Source organism: Chinchilla lanigera, unplaced genomic scaffold (assembly GCF_000276665.1).
Source record: "Chinchilla lanigera isolate Chin_1 unplaced genomic scaffold, ChiLan1.0 scaffold00158, whole genome shotgun sequence".
In the NCBI taxonomy this organism is placed as follows: Eukaryota; Metazoa; Chordata; class Mammalia; order Rodentia; family Chinchillidae; genus Chinchilla; species Chinchilla lanigera.
The window spans coordinates 1,218,484-1,234,563 of record NW_004955559.1 but is presented as its reverse complement, the minus strand read 5'-3'; the positions used below and the strand labels follow the sequence as shown (position 1 = coordinate 1,234,563).

The following is a 16,080-nucleotide window of genomic DNA, read 5'->3' as shown; positions in this document are numbered from 1 at the left end:
CGCAGCTCTGACCGCCGCCGCGGGAGCAGCCGCAGGTCCCGGTCCCGGGAGAAGCGGCGACGGCGGCGGCGCTCAGCCTCTCCACCCCCGGCCACCTCATCGTCCTCGTCCTCCAGGCGCGAGCGGCACCGCGGCAAACACCGGGATGGCGGCAGCAGCAAGAAGAAGAAGAAGCGGTCGCGGTCTCGGGGCGAGAAGCGATCGGGGGACGCGGGTGACAAGGCCCCGGTGCCCGTGCAGCAGCCCTCGGGTTCCTCTGCCGGCGGGGAGCGGGATAGCCGCCGCCGGGGCGCCGTGCCACCCTCCATACAGGACCTCACGGACCACGATCTCTTCGCCATCAAGCGAACCATCACGGTGGGCCGGCTTGACAAGTCGGACCCCCGAGGACCCTCCCCGGCGCCCGCCGCCTCACCCAAGCGTGAGGTCCTGTACGACTCGGAGGGACTGAGTGGGGACGAGCGCGGGGGCAAGAGCAGCGAGAAGGACCGCAGGCGCTCAGGGGCTGCCTCGTCCTCTTCCTCCTCTCGGGAGAAGGGCTCTCGGAGGAAGGCCCTGGATGGGGGGGACCGGGATCGGGACAGGGACAGGGACAGGTCGTCCAAGAAGGCCCGGCCTCCCAAGGAGTCAGCACCTTCCTCAGGGCCTCCGCCAAAGCCCCCGGTCAGCAGTGGCTCAGGCTCCTCGTCCTCCTCGTCCTCCTGTTCCTCTCGGAAGGTGAAGCTCCAGTCCAAGGTGGCCGTGCTCATCCGAGAGGGCGTCAGCAGCACCACCCCAGCCAAGGATTCTGCCTCTGCTGGTCTGGGCTCCATTGGGGTCAAATTCAGCCGCGACCGAGAGAGCCGCTCCCCCTTCCTCAAGCCCGATGAACGGGCTCCTGCCGAGGTGGCCAAGGCTGCACCGGGCAGCACCAAGCTCAAAAAGACCAAGGTCAAGGCCAAGGCCGGGGCCAAGAAAGCCAAGGGGACCAAGGGAAAGACCAAGCCATCTAAGACCAGGAAAAAGATCCGCAGCGGGGGCAGCAGCGGGGGCAGCGGCGGCCCCGTGCTGCTGAAGAAGTCCAAGGCGGATAGCTGCAGCCAGGCAGCAGGAGCCAAGGGGGCCGAGGAGACTTCCTGGTCCGGGGAGGAACGGGCGGCCAAGGCCCCCAGTACCCCGCCCCCCAAGGCAGCCCCTCCGCCCCCTGCGCTCACCCCAGACTCACAGACCGTGGACAGTAGCTGCAAGACCCCTGAGGTCTCCTTCTTGCCCGAGGAGGCCGCTGAGGAAGCCGGGGTCCGAGGTGGGGCTGAGGAGGAGGAAGAGGAGGAGGAGGAGGAGGAGGAAGAGGAGGAGCAGCAGCAACCTGCCACCACCACGGCTACCAGCACAGCTCCAGCCGCGCCCAGTGCTGCCCCCAGTGCGGGGTCCACAGCCGGAGACTCGGGGGCAGAGGATGGGCCGGCGACCCGAGTCTCCCAGCTGCCCACCCTGCCCCCGCCCATGCCCTGGAACCTGCCAGCTGGTGTGGACTGTACCACCAGCGGTGTCCTGGCCTGTGAGTGCCCCTGGGGCAGTGCAGATGAGGCAGGATAGGGAGGATGGGGTTGGGTGGTAGTGGGGGTCCTCTGAAGAGGTAGTGTGCAGTGATAGGGTGGTCTGCGCAGGTCCTTTTACAAGTCCCTTTGGTGTCTGGGTGTGCCGGGAGAGGTCCACGCAGCTGGCACAGTGACGTGGGGCTGGGCTCTGCCAAGAGCCAGGCAAGGACCAAAGGAGCAGAAGGCGAGGGTGCAGCAGGGCTTTGTCCCTTAGGGGCTGCCGTAGCTTCTGTCGGACCTCACGGAAGGGGCAGAGGCTAAGACTGAACACAGGTGGGAGGGAGACAGAATCCCAAGTCCTGCCTTGTCACTTCGTTTTTTGTTTTTTTCCGGTACCGGGAATCGAACTCACGACTTTGTGCTTGTCAGGCAGGTGCTGTGCCGCTGAGCTAAATCCCCAGCCCCCTGCCTTGTCACTTAGTGTCACTCAGTGACCCTGGTGTCATCCCTCCATTCTCTGGTGCCAGTACACACCTCGAGTCCTGAGATCATTGAGGGGACAGGGTGATTCTGTTAGTGTCCATGCCCCTTTATCTTGCTCTGAGCCTGAGGCTCCAAGGCCTGGCAGAGAGGGAGATGGCAGCAGGGGCCGGGCTGGCACCTCTCATCACCTCCTGATCTCACTTCTCTGCCTCCTGCAGTGACTGCACTTCTCTTCAAGATGGAAGAGGCCAATTTGGCCAGCCGAGCAAAGGCCCAGGAGCTGATCCAGGCCACCAACCAGGTGTGCTTCTGTGGGGAAGAGTCCCCATAATCCCTTCTTTTGTCCATTGCCTTGGGTTAGGAGAGGAACTAAAACTCCCAGCAGGCCTTGGGGCAAGGTATTGGCCAGGAGTGGAGGCTGTTGCCCTGGGACTGTTGGGCGATTAGGGTAGGAACCATGAGGTGCAAGTTCATGTTCCCCTCCACTTGCCTTTGCTCATTGCACCCCCTCTTCCCACAGATCCTCAGCCACCGGAAGCCACCCTCAAGTCTGGGGGTGACCGCAGCTCCTGTGCCACCCTCTCTGGGTTTACCCCCTGGCCCTTCCAGCTACCTGCTTCCTGGCAGCCTCCCTCTGGGGGGCTGTGGCTCTACCCCGCCCACCCCCACTGGGCTGGCTGCTCCGTCTGACAAGAGAGAGGGCAGCAGTAGCTCCGAGGGACGTGGGGACACGGACAAGGTGAGCTGGCCTTGGGAGAGGTGGATGAGTCAGTCATGACATCATAAGGAACAAAACTTAACTGGGACGAATGGATGGGAAACGAGTGTAGCGTAAGTTGGACTCTTTATTTTTTATTTTTTGGTACCAGGGATTCAACTCAGGACCCTGCGCTTGCTAGGCAGGTGCTGTGCTGCTGAGCTATATCCCCAGCCCGAGCCTATTTTTTTGAGACAGGGTCTCACGATGCAGTTGAGGCTGGTCTTGAACTCACTATGTAGCTGAGGCTGGCTTTGAACTCACAGTGATCCTCCTGCCCCACGCTCCCAAGTGCTGGGATCACAGGTGTGTGCCACCACGCCTGCTATGTATGAAAGAAAATGCTATAGACTGTGTGTGTATAAACACACCCACACGTACACATACACGTTTCCAAGCACACCTACGTTCCTCTACCCCTCAATGATGCATTGTTGTCTCCCTCTCTCTCCCTGTGTGGAAGTAGGAGAGGGTGGTTTTCAAAAGAAAAGGCGAGAACCTCTCTGGAGAAAGGGAAGGTGCCTGCTGGGCACTTGCAGACTTAGGTTTCTGTCCTTGCTGCCTCCCAGCTCCCACGGTCAGGGCTGGGGGCCCTTGTTCCTGCCCGGCAGTCCCTGCGGAGCCAATGCGTGGCATCGCCCACCCTTACCTGCCTCGTGGGGGCGCCAGAGGGAAAGTGCTGCGGACCTAGAATCCTCCCCCCGGGCCATGGAGACGGCCATAGCATGTGCTACAGGCCTGGGACCACAGGGACCCTGCAGGGGGACCTGGCTCCTCGGTCCTGCAGCCTGGTCTATTCGCTGCCCTTCGTCTCCCGTGACTGCTCTGAGGTGGATATCCTGGAGCAGTGCCTTTCTTGGGGCTATTTGTCTTAGAAAGCTACTTCCTGTTTGGCTGGCCAGCAGCTCCACCTCAGCTTGGAGGGAGGCAGCTGGGAAAGGTCCCCGAGGACCTTGAACTCACTGTGTAGTCTGGGGTAGCCTCGAATTTGGGATGATCTTCCTGCTTCAGCCTCCCCATGCCCGGCTCCTCCCACCTGCTTTTGCAAGGACTTGCAGGTGTGCAGGGGGCATGCGATTCGCTTCCCACCGAGTGCCCTGGACCGACAGCGTGGGCTGTGGCCCGCCCTCCCCATGATGCTGTCACATTTTTCAGATGGCCCAGAGGTTCAGCTGCCCCTGGTGGAGCAGGCTTTCAGGGCCACCGTGTGGTCTCCACACTGGCGCTTAGCCACCACCCGCGCTCCCCCCAGCGCCCCTCTGCCCCGCTGCCCTGCTGTAGAGCCGAGCGGCGGTTTCCAGCTTCAGCCAGCCTCCCTGTGGAGTCAGATTAGAAAGTCATGGTTTCTGGGCTGTGGATCTCCCCACTTGACTAAGAGGGCAGGGCAGGGGACACGCGTCCTGGTCGAGGCCTGGAGGGGCCTAGCGGGCTGGGATGACTGTAGCCGGGGTGCGCAGGGCAGACTTGAAGCAGGGTTGCACTTGTAGGGTGGCTGAGCTGGGGGCGGAGGTGAATAGGCCTGGTGGTGCCACATGCTCTCGCTGCGGCCTCACTGTCTTTTTCCCGCCGCGTCACCAGTATCTGAAGAAGCTGCACACGCAGGAGCGGGCGGTGGAGGAGGTGAAGCTGGCCATCAAGCCGTACTATCAGAAAAAGGACATCACCAAGGAGGAGTACAAGGACATCCTGAGGAAGGCCGTCCACAAGGTGGGGCGCGGGGGCGGATGAGGGGCGTGTGCAGACAGGGAGGCTAGGCGGAGGACAGGACTTCACCAGCGCCCCCCGGCCCCTGCTGTTGGCAAGGGGAACAAGTGGTGGCTTTGGCTGTTTGCTGGGCGAGCGGGCCCCAGGGCCCAGGTGTGCCCACGGTCCAGAGCGGGAGCAGCCTGGGTGGTGGCTAACTCGGCTGCTCCTGGCTCTCCAGATATGCCACAGCAAAAGTGGGGAGATCAACCCAGTGAAGGTGAGCAACCTGGTGCGGGCCTACGTCCAGCGTTACCGCTACTTCCGCAAGCATGGCCGCAAGCCGGGGGACCCCCCAGGACCACCCCGGCCACCCAAGGAGCCGGGGCCCCCAGACAAGGGTGGCCCAGGCCTGCCCCTGCCCCCTCTCTGAGCCCCTGGCTGCTCCTCCCTCCCCTCTGAGATTCTGGACGGACGTATTTATGGCTCCCCCTCCCCACGGCCCCCTCATCAGTGGAATGACTGGGGAAGGGCCGCTGCGGGGAAGGGGGGGCCCTGCCCAGCCCCTGCCTGTCTCCATCGCTCCTCTCCTCTGTTCGTGTCCTCCCTCCAGTTTCATTAAAGTCTTCATTAAATGTCACCCCAGCCCCATTATTTTAGCCCTTTCTTTTCGGAGACAGACTGGGGAGAGACCCACTGGGGAGAGACCCGGGGAGGGGCCCATGAACGGCCAACGTGAGGTTGGAGGCTGCCTCGGGATGACTGCTTTGCTCCCTGGGCCTCAGTTTCCTTAACGCAGCGGTTGGGGGATCACACAGGACCCCAGGCTCCCTGATTAGCGTCTTTTGCACTTAAGGACTCTGGTGCCGTTTGCCTCGAACTTGCCCCCAAATGGAGGGTCTCTGTCCCGTGGCGTTCTTGTAAGTAGCCCTGTGAAACTGCAGGGATTTAAGCCACCGAGAGGGAAATTGAGGCATAGAACAGCAAAGGCCATGTCGTCAGTCCCATCTTACCCAGAACTGCACCCCTGCCAGGAGTAGGGGCCCAGTCCCCAGGACAGGCAGGCCTTGCGTGCTCAGGGGTGGCAGAGGCCCAAGCGTAGCGCCCAGGAAGGAGAGGGCTCTTTATCCCGCAGCTCACAGGTAGTGGTGGGCTGGATTCACCTCCGCCTCCCTTGGGGAATGCAGCTCAAATCAGCCCAGGATTCTGACCTAGGTTTTCTTCTATTTGTGGCTTTGGTCTCTGTACACCTCAGTGTCAACAGTCTGTAAAATGGGTGGCTGTCACCTCACCAGATCCCTGGCGAGAGAGAAACAGGTAACATGTCAGCTGCCCCCTGCATTGTGTACCTGAGCTATGGCAGCTGCATAGATGGTTGAACTGAGACCTCACCAGGAAGAGCAGCCAGCTGGGGCAGGGCCAGCCTGGGGACACCAACACCAGACACACCCCTAAGGGTAGCAGGGTCCGCTTTATTGATACAAGTGAAGGGCCAGGGCTCAGGCCTCCCCGGTGGCCTGGAAGTCCATATCCTCAACCAGGTCCTGCAGGTAGGCCTTGTACTGCTCGGAGGTGAGGGAGAGGGGCTGGCTGTTGGAAATGTGCAAGTCCACGGTGTTCTCTAGTGAGGAGGCCCCCCCTGACCGGGCCATGTTTAACAGGGCCTTGAGGCAAGTGGGAACCACCTAGGAAGTTAGAGGAGGGACGGATGAGTCAGGGAAAACACCTAGCCACTGTTCCACTGTGGGGAAGAACAGTGGGCCACAACTCCCATCAGCCCCTAGCCTAGCCCAGAATGAACCCTGAGGAGCAGGGCTGCTGGGAACTGTAGTTTCTCCCATCTTTGCAAACACAGGAGCCAGTGTCCCTGGCTGGGCAGTTTGTGGTTAGGACTCCTGAAAGGCTGGTAGGACTTAGGGCCTGCCGACTTCCCCAGGCCTAGAGAGTTCAGCAGACTCCAGGATGAGGACAGGGTGTGAAGGACACCCTGCAGCTCCTGGGGATGAGGAACTGGCGAGAGCTGACCCTTGTTAGAGCGTCTTCAAAGGGCTTCTGGGAGTTGCTCCTGTTGTAACCTCTTCCCTTTGCAAGACTAGGCCTTCTACCCTTAGGAACCCAGGGCTGCTGGCACCTTGACCATCACGAGCCTCTTGACCCACGGCTGGTTCTGAGGCCATGACTCCCCGAGGCAGAACCACAGAGCGTAGCGTGGCGAGTGTCCACTTCCTTCCATGAAGGCAATCAGATCTGGGGGTCCGGAGTCTAGTCAGAGAAGGGAAGAGCCCTCCCCACCCTGTCCCTTCAACTCAAGTAGTAACTCCACCATTTCCAAACTACTGCCCTCGGCCACACGGGGGTGCTGCCCATCGGAACGAAGTCCCTGGCATTCTGCTATGACCTGAATGGTTCCTCCTCCCCGGCTCCCACTGCCCTTGTCTCACCCCAGCACCCAGAGCCCCATCTTTCGGAGGGGAGCCAGGCCCTGAGGGGGGAGTCCCACCCCAGGGACGCTCAGTGGAGTTAGGAGGGTTCATGTTTACTGTTCTTTAACTCTTTGTGGCTGTGCCGTCCAGGATGTGGACAGTTGCCACACGTGGCCATGTTACTAAGCCAGGTGTTGTGGTGCATGACTGTAATCCAAGCACTTGAGAGGATGAGGCAGAAGATCACTGCGAGTTTGAGGCCAGCCTGGGGAACACAGTGAGTTCAAGGCCAGCCTGAACTACATAGGGAGACCCTGTCTCGAAAAAAAAAATTGTAACTAACATGGAATAAAATAAAAGCTTGCTCCTCAGTTGCACTTGGCTCATTGCCTCTCACCAGTTGGAGTAGCTGGCAGGTACCACCCAGAACAAAGCCTACTCACTGGCGTCACGGCCAGCAAAGCCCAAGGGTTCTCTTTCCTGTTAGCTTTCTTTGGGGGTACGGGAGACGCTGGGCAAGTGCTCTGCTGCTGAGCTGTGTCCCCCACCCTCCCGCTGTAATAATGGTGATGACAGTGGCAGCAGGTTCCCTGGGACCTACTGTGTGCCAGGCCTGTGGGAGAGCAGGCCTGTCCTCTGCCCGCTCACAGTGGGGCAGAGTCTGAATTCAGTCCCACGCTGCCTGGCCCTGGCGCCCTTCACCCCGCTGCCCTGCTGCTTCCCACATGGGGCACTCACCTGTCACGAAGGGCCCCAAGTCGAACACGTCGCTGTCCACGTCCTTGGGGACCTCGCCTTCATGCCCGTGCTCGCAGTCAGGGAGCAGCTCCTCGCCCACAGCCCAGTACGCGTGACAGTGCCCGAGCCGCCGCGCACAGAGCCGCTGCCCCACCCGCCACAGAGCCAGGCCCCCGCCCAGGCTGCTCAGCACACGCCGCACGTAGCCTGTCACCACCTTGTCTGTCAGGGACACCCCAGGGTCTGGCAGTACTATTGGCTGTCCAGGAAGCGTCCTGTCTCCAGCTTCTAAGCCCACCAGCCGCAGGCCCCCTGGGCAGAAGATGGTCTGCTGGAAGACCTGGTGGCCTCGGTAGAAGGCGGTCACCTCGAACTCCCACTCTGAGCAGTGGCAGCAGCGGTGGCGGCCGTGTGAAGGGGAAGAGATTGAGAGACCAGGTGAGGGCCCACTGCGCCCACTGTGGCCCCGCCACCCCTCAGCGGACACTCACGTTCCTCGGGCACCAGAAGCAGCTTCAGTGGGTTTTCAGAGGGCCCTGGGTTTGGACAGGGTATGGGGTTGTCCAAGCTAGGACCCCACGAGTGCTGAGGGTACTGCCCCAGGGCCCCGTCATCGGGGAGTGGGACCAAGACCATGTCATTCAGCAGCTCCAAGATGTCTTCCTGGAGGAAACAGAGCCAGACATTGGTCAGCCTGGAGGGAACAGAGAGGATGAGGCCGCGGTGGGGCTGTGGGACGGGGCAGGATAGGGCAGAGGGCTGGGTGCGCCCTCACCTGGGTGTCGGAGGTACTGCCTCCCTCGTTGGTTTCGGGAGAGGCGTCCAGCTGAGAAGAGTCCCTGGCTTCTGCGGAGAAGTGAGCAGAGGATGGATTCCAGAGACCCCGCCCCCCCCCTCCCAGGCTCCGTGGGAAACCCTGCTGTGGCACACACACCTGCGTTCACGAACTCGTAAACCTTATGAGGGTCAAGAGGGTCCTTGCTCCGGTCGTCAGCTAAACGCAACACTGCCTTCCGGTTCAAGGCTGATCGGAAATTCCTCTTCCACGTTGGCAAGTCGGGCTTATCCCTCCCGGGAAGGTAGGCACCGCTGGCCTCAGCCCAGGCCTGCGGCCACATCAGTACAGGATAGTGGGGAAGCCCACGTGGACTGCGCCCCTGGGGTCCTAACCCTACCTCCTCCAGTCCTAACTCCTCCTATCCCAAGGAGCAAATCCGCGAGATCCTATCCCCAAATACTTGGAGTCTGTGCCCCAAGCACCTTCATCCCCGCCCACCTCCAGCTATTTTGCTATGTATTACAGGCTGGCCTCGAATTCACAGCAATCCTCCTGCCTCAGCCTGTGCAGCCCTGGGATGACAGGCGTGCACCACCACACCCGGCTCTCTAAACTAGTTTTCTAGGCTCTACTTGGTCTAATTCACCACCACCGCTGCAGCACACCCTCTGTGGTAACACCACCTCATCACAGTCCTGACGGTTTACCCCGACTAGTTACCCTGAGTTGGTGTTTAGTCACCTATCGCCAATGTTTCAAGAATTCTACCACGAAGCCCCGCCCACAATGAGCTCCCAACCTTCAAAACGAGTTTCCTTTTTTTTTTTTCTTCCCCAAAACGCGTTTCCTTAGAGATCCAGACCCACCTTCCTGGCGTAATCCCTAACTCGCCATTCCATTCCAGGCGCCCATCATAAGGCCGAGTCTGCGGGCCCCGCCCCCCCAGCCCACCATCAGCGCCCATAGAAGCCCGCCCCTCGAGGCTTGGCCCCGCCCCCTCGGGTATTGTATTTTTTGTGTGTGTGTGGTGCTGGGGATCGAACCCAGGGCCTCGTGCCTGTAAGGCAAGAGTTCCACCACTGGTACTCTTTACTCTGTGCGGAGCTCCCCCTTACCCCCACTCCCAGCACTCCGGGGCCCACGCACCTGGAAGATGCCGAAGTCTTCCACCTGTGCGTCCTGCCGCAGGCCGTGCTTCCAAGGGATGCGGAAGCGCGTGCGCGCCTCGTCCAGCCAGGCCACGCCTTCCAGCTGCCCCTGGTCCAGCTTCGACACCAGCCAGGGCAAGATCCGCGGCTTTGGGGTTCCCATGGTCCGGCCTGCGCGCACGGGGCGGTTCCTGGGCGCGGGCAGCCTTCTGGGCCCGCTCGCCCGCCGCTCTCACACCGAGACCTCCCGCTCCCCAGCTACGGGGCAGGCCCTTCACCCGTGTTTTCCAGGGCTGCAAACCCGGCCCCCCCGCCACGCTCCCGTCCTGAGAGGGCTGTCCATCTCCGGAGCTGCCTCTCCTCCCTCCCCAAGTGAACTCAGAGCCGCTCTAGCCCCTCAGTTCCTCCAGTCCAAACCCTCCCCTTCTTGGTGTTAACCACTCCCTCGCCCACCTCATCAAGCAGGTAACCCCACTTCCAGAACGGCCTCCTTCCCTAGCTATTTCAGCTATTTCCGCTGCCACTCCCGTACTTTCCCCAGCGTAGACGCCTACAATTATGCCACAGACCCCGCTTCCCAATTCCCTGCGCCCACAACTCCCCCCGGGGAAAAAAAACCGCTCCGCGTTCTATTGGAACTTCTCCCCATCTGCAGAAACCACCCCGCTCCTCCGGGAGTCCCCGGAGGCGGCGGCTCCTCTCTTCCTCCTTCCTCCCGACTTCCTCTAGTCTTCCCACAGCCGACCTCCAGCGCCCGCCAGCGCTGCTCGAGTACACAGCCTTCCTCCGCAGCTACCAGTGCAGACCCATCCTTTCCCTCGATCCTCGCTCCGGGCGCCACCAGCTTGCCCCAGCTCTTCCGCGTTACCTACCCTGGGAGCGTCGGGGCGCGCGGGGTACGGGGCTGCACCCGCTTTGGGGGCTCCTGGTAGCTCTCAAACTCGAACCTGCGCACCCTGTTTCCTGCCAGCTAAACTACAGAGCCCTGGGGCTTTCTTCTCTATCGATTTTCCTGTGGTAAAATCAACTTTACCATCCTTTGGGTAAAAATTCAAAGGAAAAAGGGGCGGTGCAAAGAACACTGGCCGCCCCTTCCATGCCCTTTTTTGAGCTTCCGACCACAGGCATGCTGGGAACGTCATATGCAAATTAGGCGGCACTACGCCCCGCCCTTTCTACCTTGGGGCGGTTACCAAATCGCCGCAGTGCGCAGGCGCGGGAAAGTTGAACTAATTAAAGTTTGTAAAACGTGAGTGGAGGCGGGGGCGGGGACGGCGGGGACGGCGACGGCGGGGACGGCGGCTGCGGCGGGGCCCTGCAACAGGTGAGTAGGGTCTTGTAGAGGGCTAGGGTAAGGAAGGAAGAGGAGGGGCCAGGACCCAGGAGCTGGCATCCTAACCCCGCTTCTCCTGCTCCAAATGCCCGGGGTCTCCAGGCTAGCTTGATAGTTGGAACTACATTTCCCAGCAGGCTCATCGGCGAAGAAGCACGGAGCAAGGGAACTATTTGCCACAAAGCCTGCTGGGATTGGTAGTTTCTGATCTTCTAAGGGTTTAAGCCGCTTGGCATTTTGGCTCCTTTAGAATCCAGGAGTCGGAGTCAAATCTCATTCTCCCTCGAGATCCAGGAGTCCACGCCCCAGCCATCTTCTCCTTAGATCCCCAGACTTTCTCAGGACAAAGTAGTGTTCATCCCTAACCTCCCGCTGGGAACGCAGGAGTCTCGGTCCCAAGACCCAGCTCTTCCCGGAGACTCAGCACCCTGTTGTTTGGGGCACCATGAGTCCCGGTCTGCTCTCCATTCAGGGCCTAGGAGTTCGGACCCCAAGCCTCCGATTTCCGCTGAACCTTGAGACCATCCCTCTGCCCTGTCTCTTGCAGCTGCCTCCATGGCAGGCTCAGAAGAGCTGGGGCTCCGAGAGGACACGCTGAGGGTCCTAGCTGCCTTTTTGAGGCGGGGTGAGGCTACCGGGTCCCTCCCCGCATCTCCACCCAGGTAGGAGGGCTTACTGTCTTCCCCCAGGCCTACATTTGGGTTGAGGACCTTTGTAACTTGCTCCTGATCTCAGCCTGTCTCCTCTCTCCATATCTGTCTCCCCGGGGTTCCAAGGACCGGGCCTCCACAGGAGGAGAAAGGGACTGTTTGCAGGAGATCTCTGGGGTCACTCTCTGAGTTCCTCTCCCCAGGAGTCCTGCCCAAGTGGAGCCCACGGACTTCCTGAGCCGCCTTCGGAGATGTCTTCCCTGCCCGCTGGGCCGAGGAGCTGTTCCTCCTGAGTCCTCTCGGCCTTGTTCCTTGCCCCTCCGCCCCTGCTATGGCTCAGAACCTGGTAAGAGATCCCCTAGATCCTAGCCTTGGAACAGGCAGGACCAAGATTCATGGTTCCTAAAGCATAGACAAATAGTATTTGAGGGTCTCTAGGCTAGTGAGTAGCTGCATGGGATCTCCAGCACCAGCCTTCACCACTCCGCCCCCAACCCCAGCTCAGTTAGATTTTTGTCACTTCTGTGAGCTAACTGTGGGGAGGTGGGCTTTTGGCATTTTTTTAAAAAAACAAGGCCTTGCTATGTAGTTCAAGCTGGCCTTAAACTCACAGAGATCCTTCTGCCTCAGCCTCCCAAGTGCTGGGATTACAGGCGTGTGCCACCATGATCAGGCTACTCCATCTAATTGGTGTTTGTGTTTCCATACATGCTTCTGCTCCCCTAAGAGTGTCCCTTTAGTAGAAATAGGTATCCACAATAGAGGCAGGACACCTGGTTCTTGTTTGTATGACTAGGAAAAATCCTATCTCTTTTCTGCTTCTCTGTTTTTCCAGGAGCAGAACAGCAATGGGGTAGCAAGTCATGAGGCTTGATCAAGAGTGACCAACAGGTTTCCCCTATAGGTGAAGCAGGATAGACTAGTAATGGCTGCTCTGGTACTAGCATGGAAAGGAAATTGCAGTGGGAGAGATGAATGCTGTGGTCAATTGGTGATGTCTGAAATGTGTGAGGGAGAGGGTGGTAAGGCAGGAATGCCTTGTTTGCTTTCCTTGGATGGAGTAATCTTCAAAGTCCCGTCCAGTGCTGACATTTGGAGTTCCATTTGGGAACATGATAAAGTGGAAGGTACAGAATTTGGGGGGTCTTTCATCGAGTTTTCTCACTGGGCTTCATTTTACCCCAGAGAGACCAAGTATCACTGACTGTTTTCACCCCAGGCCCAGCTACCCCTGACTTCTATGCCCTGGTGGCCCAGCGGCTGGAACAGCTGGTCCAAGAGCAGCTGAGATCTCCACCCAGCCCAGGTAAGGACAGAGGGGCCCTGGAGAAGGAGAAAAGGAGCAGGGCTTTGTCCCCAGGCTGATTTTCCTCTGCCCCTAGAGTTGCAGGGCCCCCCACCCACGGAGAAGGAAGCCCTGCTGCGGAGGCTGGTGGCCTTGCTGGAGGAGGAGGCAGAGGTCATCAACCAGAAGGTGACAGACCCCCTGTTCAGTGCCCTAGCGAGGACAGGAGTGGTGGGATGGCCGGGGCCTGTGATCGGAAGCTAGAGCTGCATTTTCTTTGGAAGATCGGGTGGGGAGAGTGGGACAGACTCTCAAAGAAGGGTTGAATGAGGGGTATGATCAGGGTAATACTTTAAATGAGTGGCTGTCTTTGGTTTTAAGGTAGCATTGCCTAAATGCAGCAGGCGTGGCTAGAAGATTAGCATCCTAGAACTCAGCTAAAGTAGGACCTGGCTCTGGCTGTGAAGAACTAGTTGGGAGGTGTTGTGACATAGCAGGCCCTAGGCCACCGTGGGAGGCATTTTGGTGGAGACCATAGTCAGATGGAGGGACGGATGGGGTGTGGCTAGTGTTAGCGTCTCATCCGGTTGACTGAGGTCAGCCGTCTCTTTCCTCCCATCCCACAGCTGGCGCTGGACCCCGCCCTGCGCGGCAAGCTGGCCCGCCTGTCCACTGGCTCCTTTGCCCGCCTAGTGGAGCTGTTCTCCAGCCGGGAGTGCAGCCCTGGCCCGAGACGCACCAGCCCTTCGCTGCCGTGCCCCGGGCCCCCGCCGCCTTCCCCGGAGCCCCTGGCCCGCCTGGCCCTGGCTATGGAGCTGAGCCGGCGTGTGGCCCGGCTGGGGGGCACCCTGGCCGGCCTCAGCGTGGAGCATGTGCACAGCTTCACACCCTGGATCCAGGCCCAAGGGGGCTGGGTGAGCCACAAACCTCCTCTGGGCCCCAGTTTACCCCGCTGTGCGGTGATGGAGTGGGTAGGGGCTGGCGTAGTGTCCTCCCAAATCTCTCCGCTCCCAGGTCCGCCAGTCATTCAGTCTGTTACCGAGGCTTGCTGGGCACTGGGCGCTGAGATTTGTCCAGACACTGCCCACTGGTGGACACCAGCTGCTGTGAGGGCCCATGAGAGGAGTAGGGGGAAAGTACCTGATGCACTGCCTGGCACCTTTGGGCATTTGTGTGATTCCTGGTTACTGCCTGCCTGGGTCCTACAGTGCCCACCAAAATGCCCTTCCCTTGGGTCCCCTCCCTTCCCTCCGCACTTCTGCTCATTCTGGGGTGCCCCGGGATAATGGAGAGGATTCCTGGCTATTTATTTATTTATTTATTTATTTATTTTTGTTTGTTTTTGTTTTTTTGAGACAGGGTCTCATTATGCAGTTCAGGCTGGCCTTGAGCTCACTTATGTAGCCGAGGCTGGTCTTGAACTTGGAACAACCCTCCTGCCTCAGCCTTCCCAGGGCTGGGATTACAGGCGTGTGCCACCACGTCTGGCCTTATTTATTTATTAATTGACTGATTGATGGTTTGGTTTGGTTTGGTGTGGTTTTGAGGCAGGGTCTCACTATGTAGTCCACGCTTGTCTTGCACTCACTATGTACTTCAGGCTGGCCTTAAACTTGCAGTGATCCACCTGCCTCAGCCTCCTAAGGGCTAGGACTCCAGGTGTGTGCCACTATGCCCTACTATTTGTTTATGCTGCTAAGTACTGAGCCCAGGGCCTCAGGTATACTACACAAGGGCACTACCACTGATCCACACCCAACCCTTGGCCACTGACTGGATGTAGTAGTGGCACATACCTGTGACCCCAGCCACTCAGGACGCCAAGACAGAAGAAGCAGCAGGAGTTCAAGGACAGCCTGGGCTACCCAACAAGTTCAAGAGCAGCCTAAACTACACAGTGAGATTCCATCTCCAGAAATAAAGATCAAAATTTTAAATTTTAAAAAGGGCTGGAGCAGTGTGCATACCTGTAATCCCAACAATGAGGAGGCTGAGGCAGGAGGATCCTGAGTTCAAAGCCAGCCTGAGCTACACAGTGTAACCCTGTCTCCAAAACAAAACAAACAGCCACTTGTGGTGGCACACACCTGTGACGCCAGCACTCAGAAGGCTGAGGCAGGAGGATCACAGTTCAAGGCCAGCTTTGACTACATAGTGAGTTCAAGACCAGTCTGTACTACATAATAAGACCCTACCCCCCCCAAAAAAAGGAACAAAACAAAAAGGGTGAGGTAGCCAGCTCAGTGCTAGAGCGCTTGCTACCATACAAGAGAGCCAGTTCAATACCTAGTGTTGCAAACCAGGCGGGGCTCATAACCTTGACCCTGCAAGCTCCAAGCCCTCCCCTCCACGCTCCTGTCCGGAAGGACTGAAACCTCACACTCCTAAGCATTTTTCACACCTAGTTTCTGCTTCCTTGTCTTGTCCACCCCCAATTCCTCTTTTATTTTTTTTCTCTTTTTGAGACAGGGTCTCGCTATGCAGTTCAGGCTGGCCTTGAGCTCACTTTGTAGCCCAGGTCTTAAACTCGCAAGGAGCCTCCTGCTTCAGCCTCCGGGTGCTGGGATTACAGGTTTGCACCACCACGCCCGGTTCCAATTCCTCCTTTGAAGACTGAGCAGTCTCACCTCTTCTGTCCCTGGCTGTACCTTCAGTGCAGGTCTCGGCTGTGCGCCACGGTGTGAGGTGACCAGCAGCTGTCCCCACCTCCCTAGCACCTACCTCCCCTGGTCCACGGGCACTGCCTCAGGCTCCTGTCTTACGGGTCGCCGTGAGTGAGAAGGACCGGGCCTGGCTCTCTGGAGGAGGCTTGTGGAGCTGGAGCGGGGAGAGTGACCGGGAGGAGACACCTGATGGCAGGAGACGGGCGGACAGACCCCGTGTCACTGTGAACTTGGACTCACCTGTGGGGAGCTGAGCTGATGTTCATGTTTCTCTGGCGCCCTCTGGCGGCAGCTCGCGGGGAGACAGCGGACCGCCTTGGGGGCGGCCGCCTCGGAGCTCCCTGGGGGGTAGATGGCCCGAGGGGTGGGAGCGGGCTAGGAGCTTGGAAGACGCCTGGAGGTGTCCCGGCCAGAGGGAAATGCTCTTTGGGCCTAGGCCCCACCTTGAGGGGACTGGGATTAAGTGTGGAGCCAGTTGGGCATGGTGGTGCATGCCAGGGATCGCAGCGCTTGGGAGGCTGAGCCAGGAAGATCGCCAGGAGTTCGAAGCCAACCTGAACTGCATACCAAAACTCTGTCTCTCTCTCTCTCTCTCTGTCTCTCTCTCTCTCTCTCTCTCTCT

The 16,080-nt window shown here is 59.4% G+C and overlaps 3 protein-coding genes across 6 annotated transcripts in view; 2 read left to right on the top strand and 1 right to left on the bottom strand.

The window, feature by feature from the left end:
* On the top strand, positions 1-5,085 carry Scaf1 (SR-related CTD-associated factor 1; the record flags this gene model as incomplete). The annotated part of the gene is given in 5 exon segments (XM_013508979.1): positions 1-1,537; positions 2,219-2,301; positions 2,521-2,739; positions 4,336-4,464; positions 4,682-5,085. Coding segments are annotated over 5 exon segments (2,160 nt in total), but the record flags the coding sequence as incomplete, so codon positions are not given.
* Positions 5,086-5,892: 807 nt separating this feature from the next.
* Irf3 (interferon regulatory factor 3) lies at positions 5,893-10,578 on the bottom strand. 4 transcript variants are annotated; one of them, XM_013508980.1, is made up of 8 exons: positions 10,400-10,578; positions 9,526-9,698; positions 8,536-8,707; positions 8,377-8,447; positions 8,093-8,264; positions 7,602-7,982; positions 6,572-6,687; positions 5,893-6,125 (listed from the first exon to the last, which is right to left on the bottom strand). In XM_013508980.1, the coding sequence occupies exons 2-8, from the start codon at positions 9,688-9,690 to the stop codon at positions 5,940-5,942; spliced, it is 1,263 nt and encodes a 420-aa protein (XP_013364434.1). In that variant the 5' UTR covers positions 9,691-9,698; positions 10,400-10,578; the 3' UTR covers positions 5,893-5,939. The 4 variants fall into 4 exon arrangements, with proteins under 4 accessions (XP_013364434.1, XP_013364435.1, XP_013364436.1 ...); XM_013508981.1 differs by having other exon boundaries at positions 9,981-10,509; XM_013508982.1 differs by having other exon boundaries at positions 10,273-10,509.
* The window catches only part of Bcl2l12 (BCL2-like 12 (proline rich)), a 7,079-nt gene continuing 687 nt past the window's right edge, over positions 9,689-16,080 (top strand). Inside the window, 10 exon segments of the mRNA XM_013508948.1 lie at positions 9,689-9,899; positions 9,993-10,055; positions 10,268-10,423; positions 10,509-10,762; positions 10,764-10,851; positions 11,408-11,522; positions 11,714-11,856; positions 12,730-12,816; positions 12,893-12,984; positions 13,422-13,709. Coding sequence (XP_013364402.1) covers positions 9,689-9,899; positions 9,993-10,055; positions 10,268-10,423; positions 10,509-10,762; positions 10,764-10,851; positions 11,408-11,522; positions 11,714-11,856; positions 12,730-12,816; positions 12,893-12,984; positions 13,422-13,709 — 1,497 coding nt within the window.

Coding starts and splice junctions, on each gene's coding strand:
- Irf3 (XM_013508980.1), bottom strand. CDS start 9,690: ATGGGAACCCCAAAGCCGCGGATCTTGCCCTGGCTGGTGTCGAAGCTG. Junction 8,708..9,525: donor AAGACTTCGGCATCTTCCAG/GTGCGTGGGCCC, acceptor ATGTGGCCGCAG/GCCTGGGCTGAGGCCAGCGG. Junction 8,448..8,535: donor TTACGAGTTCGTGAACGCAG/GTGTGTGTGCCA, acceptor ACTTCTCCGCAG/AAGCCAGGGACTCTTCTCAG.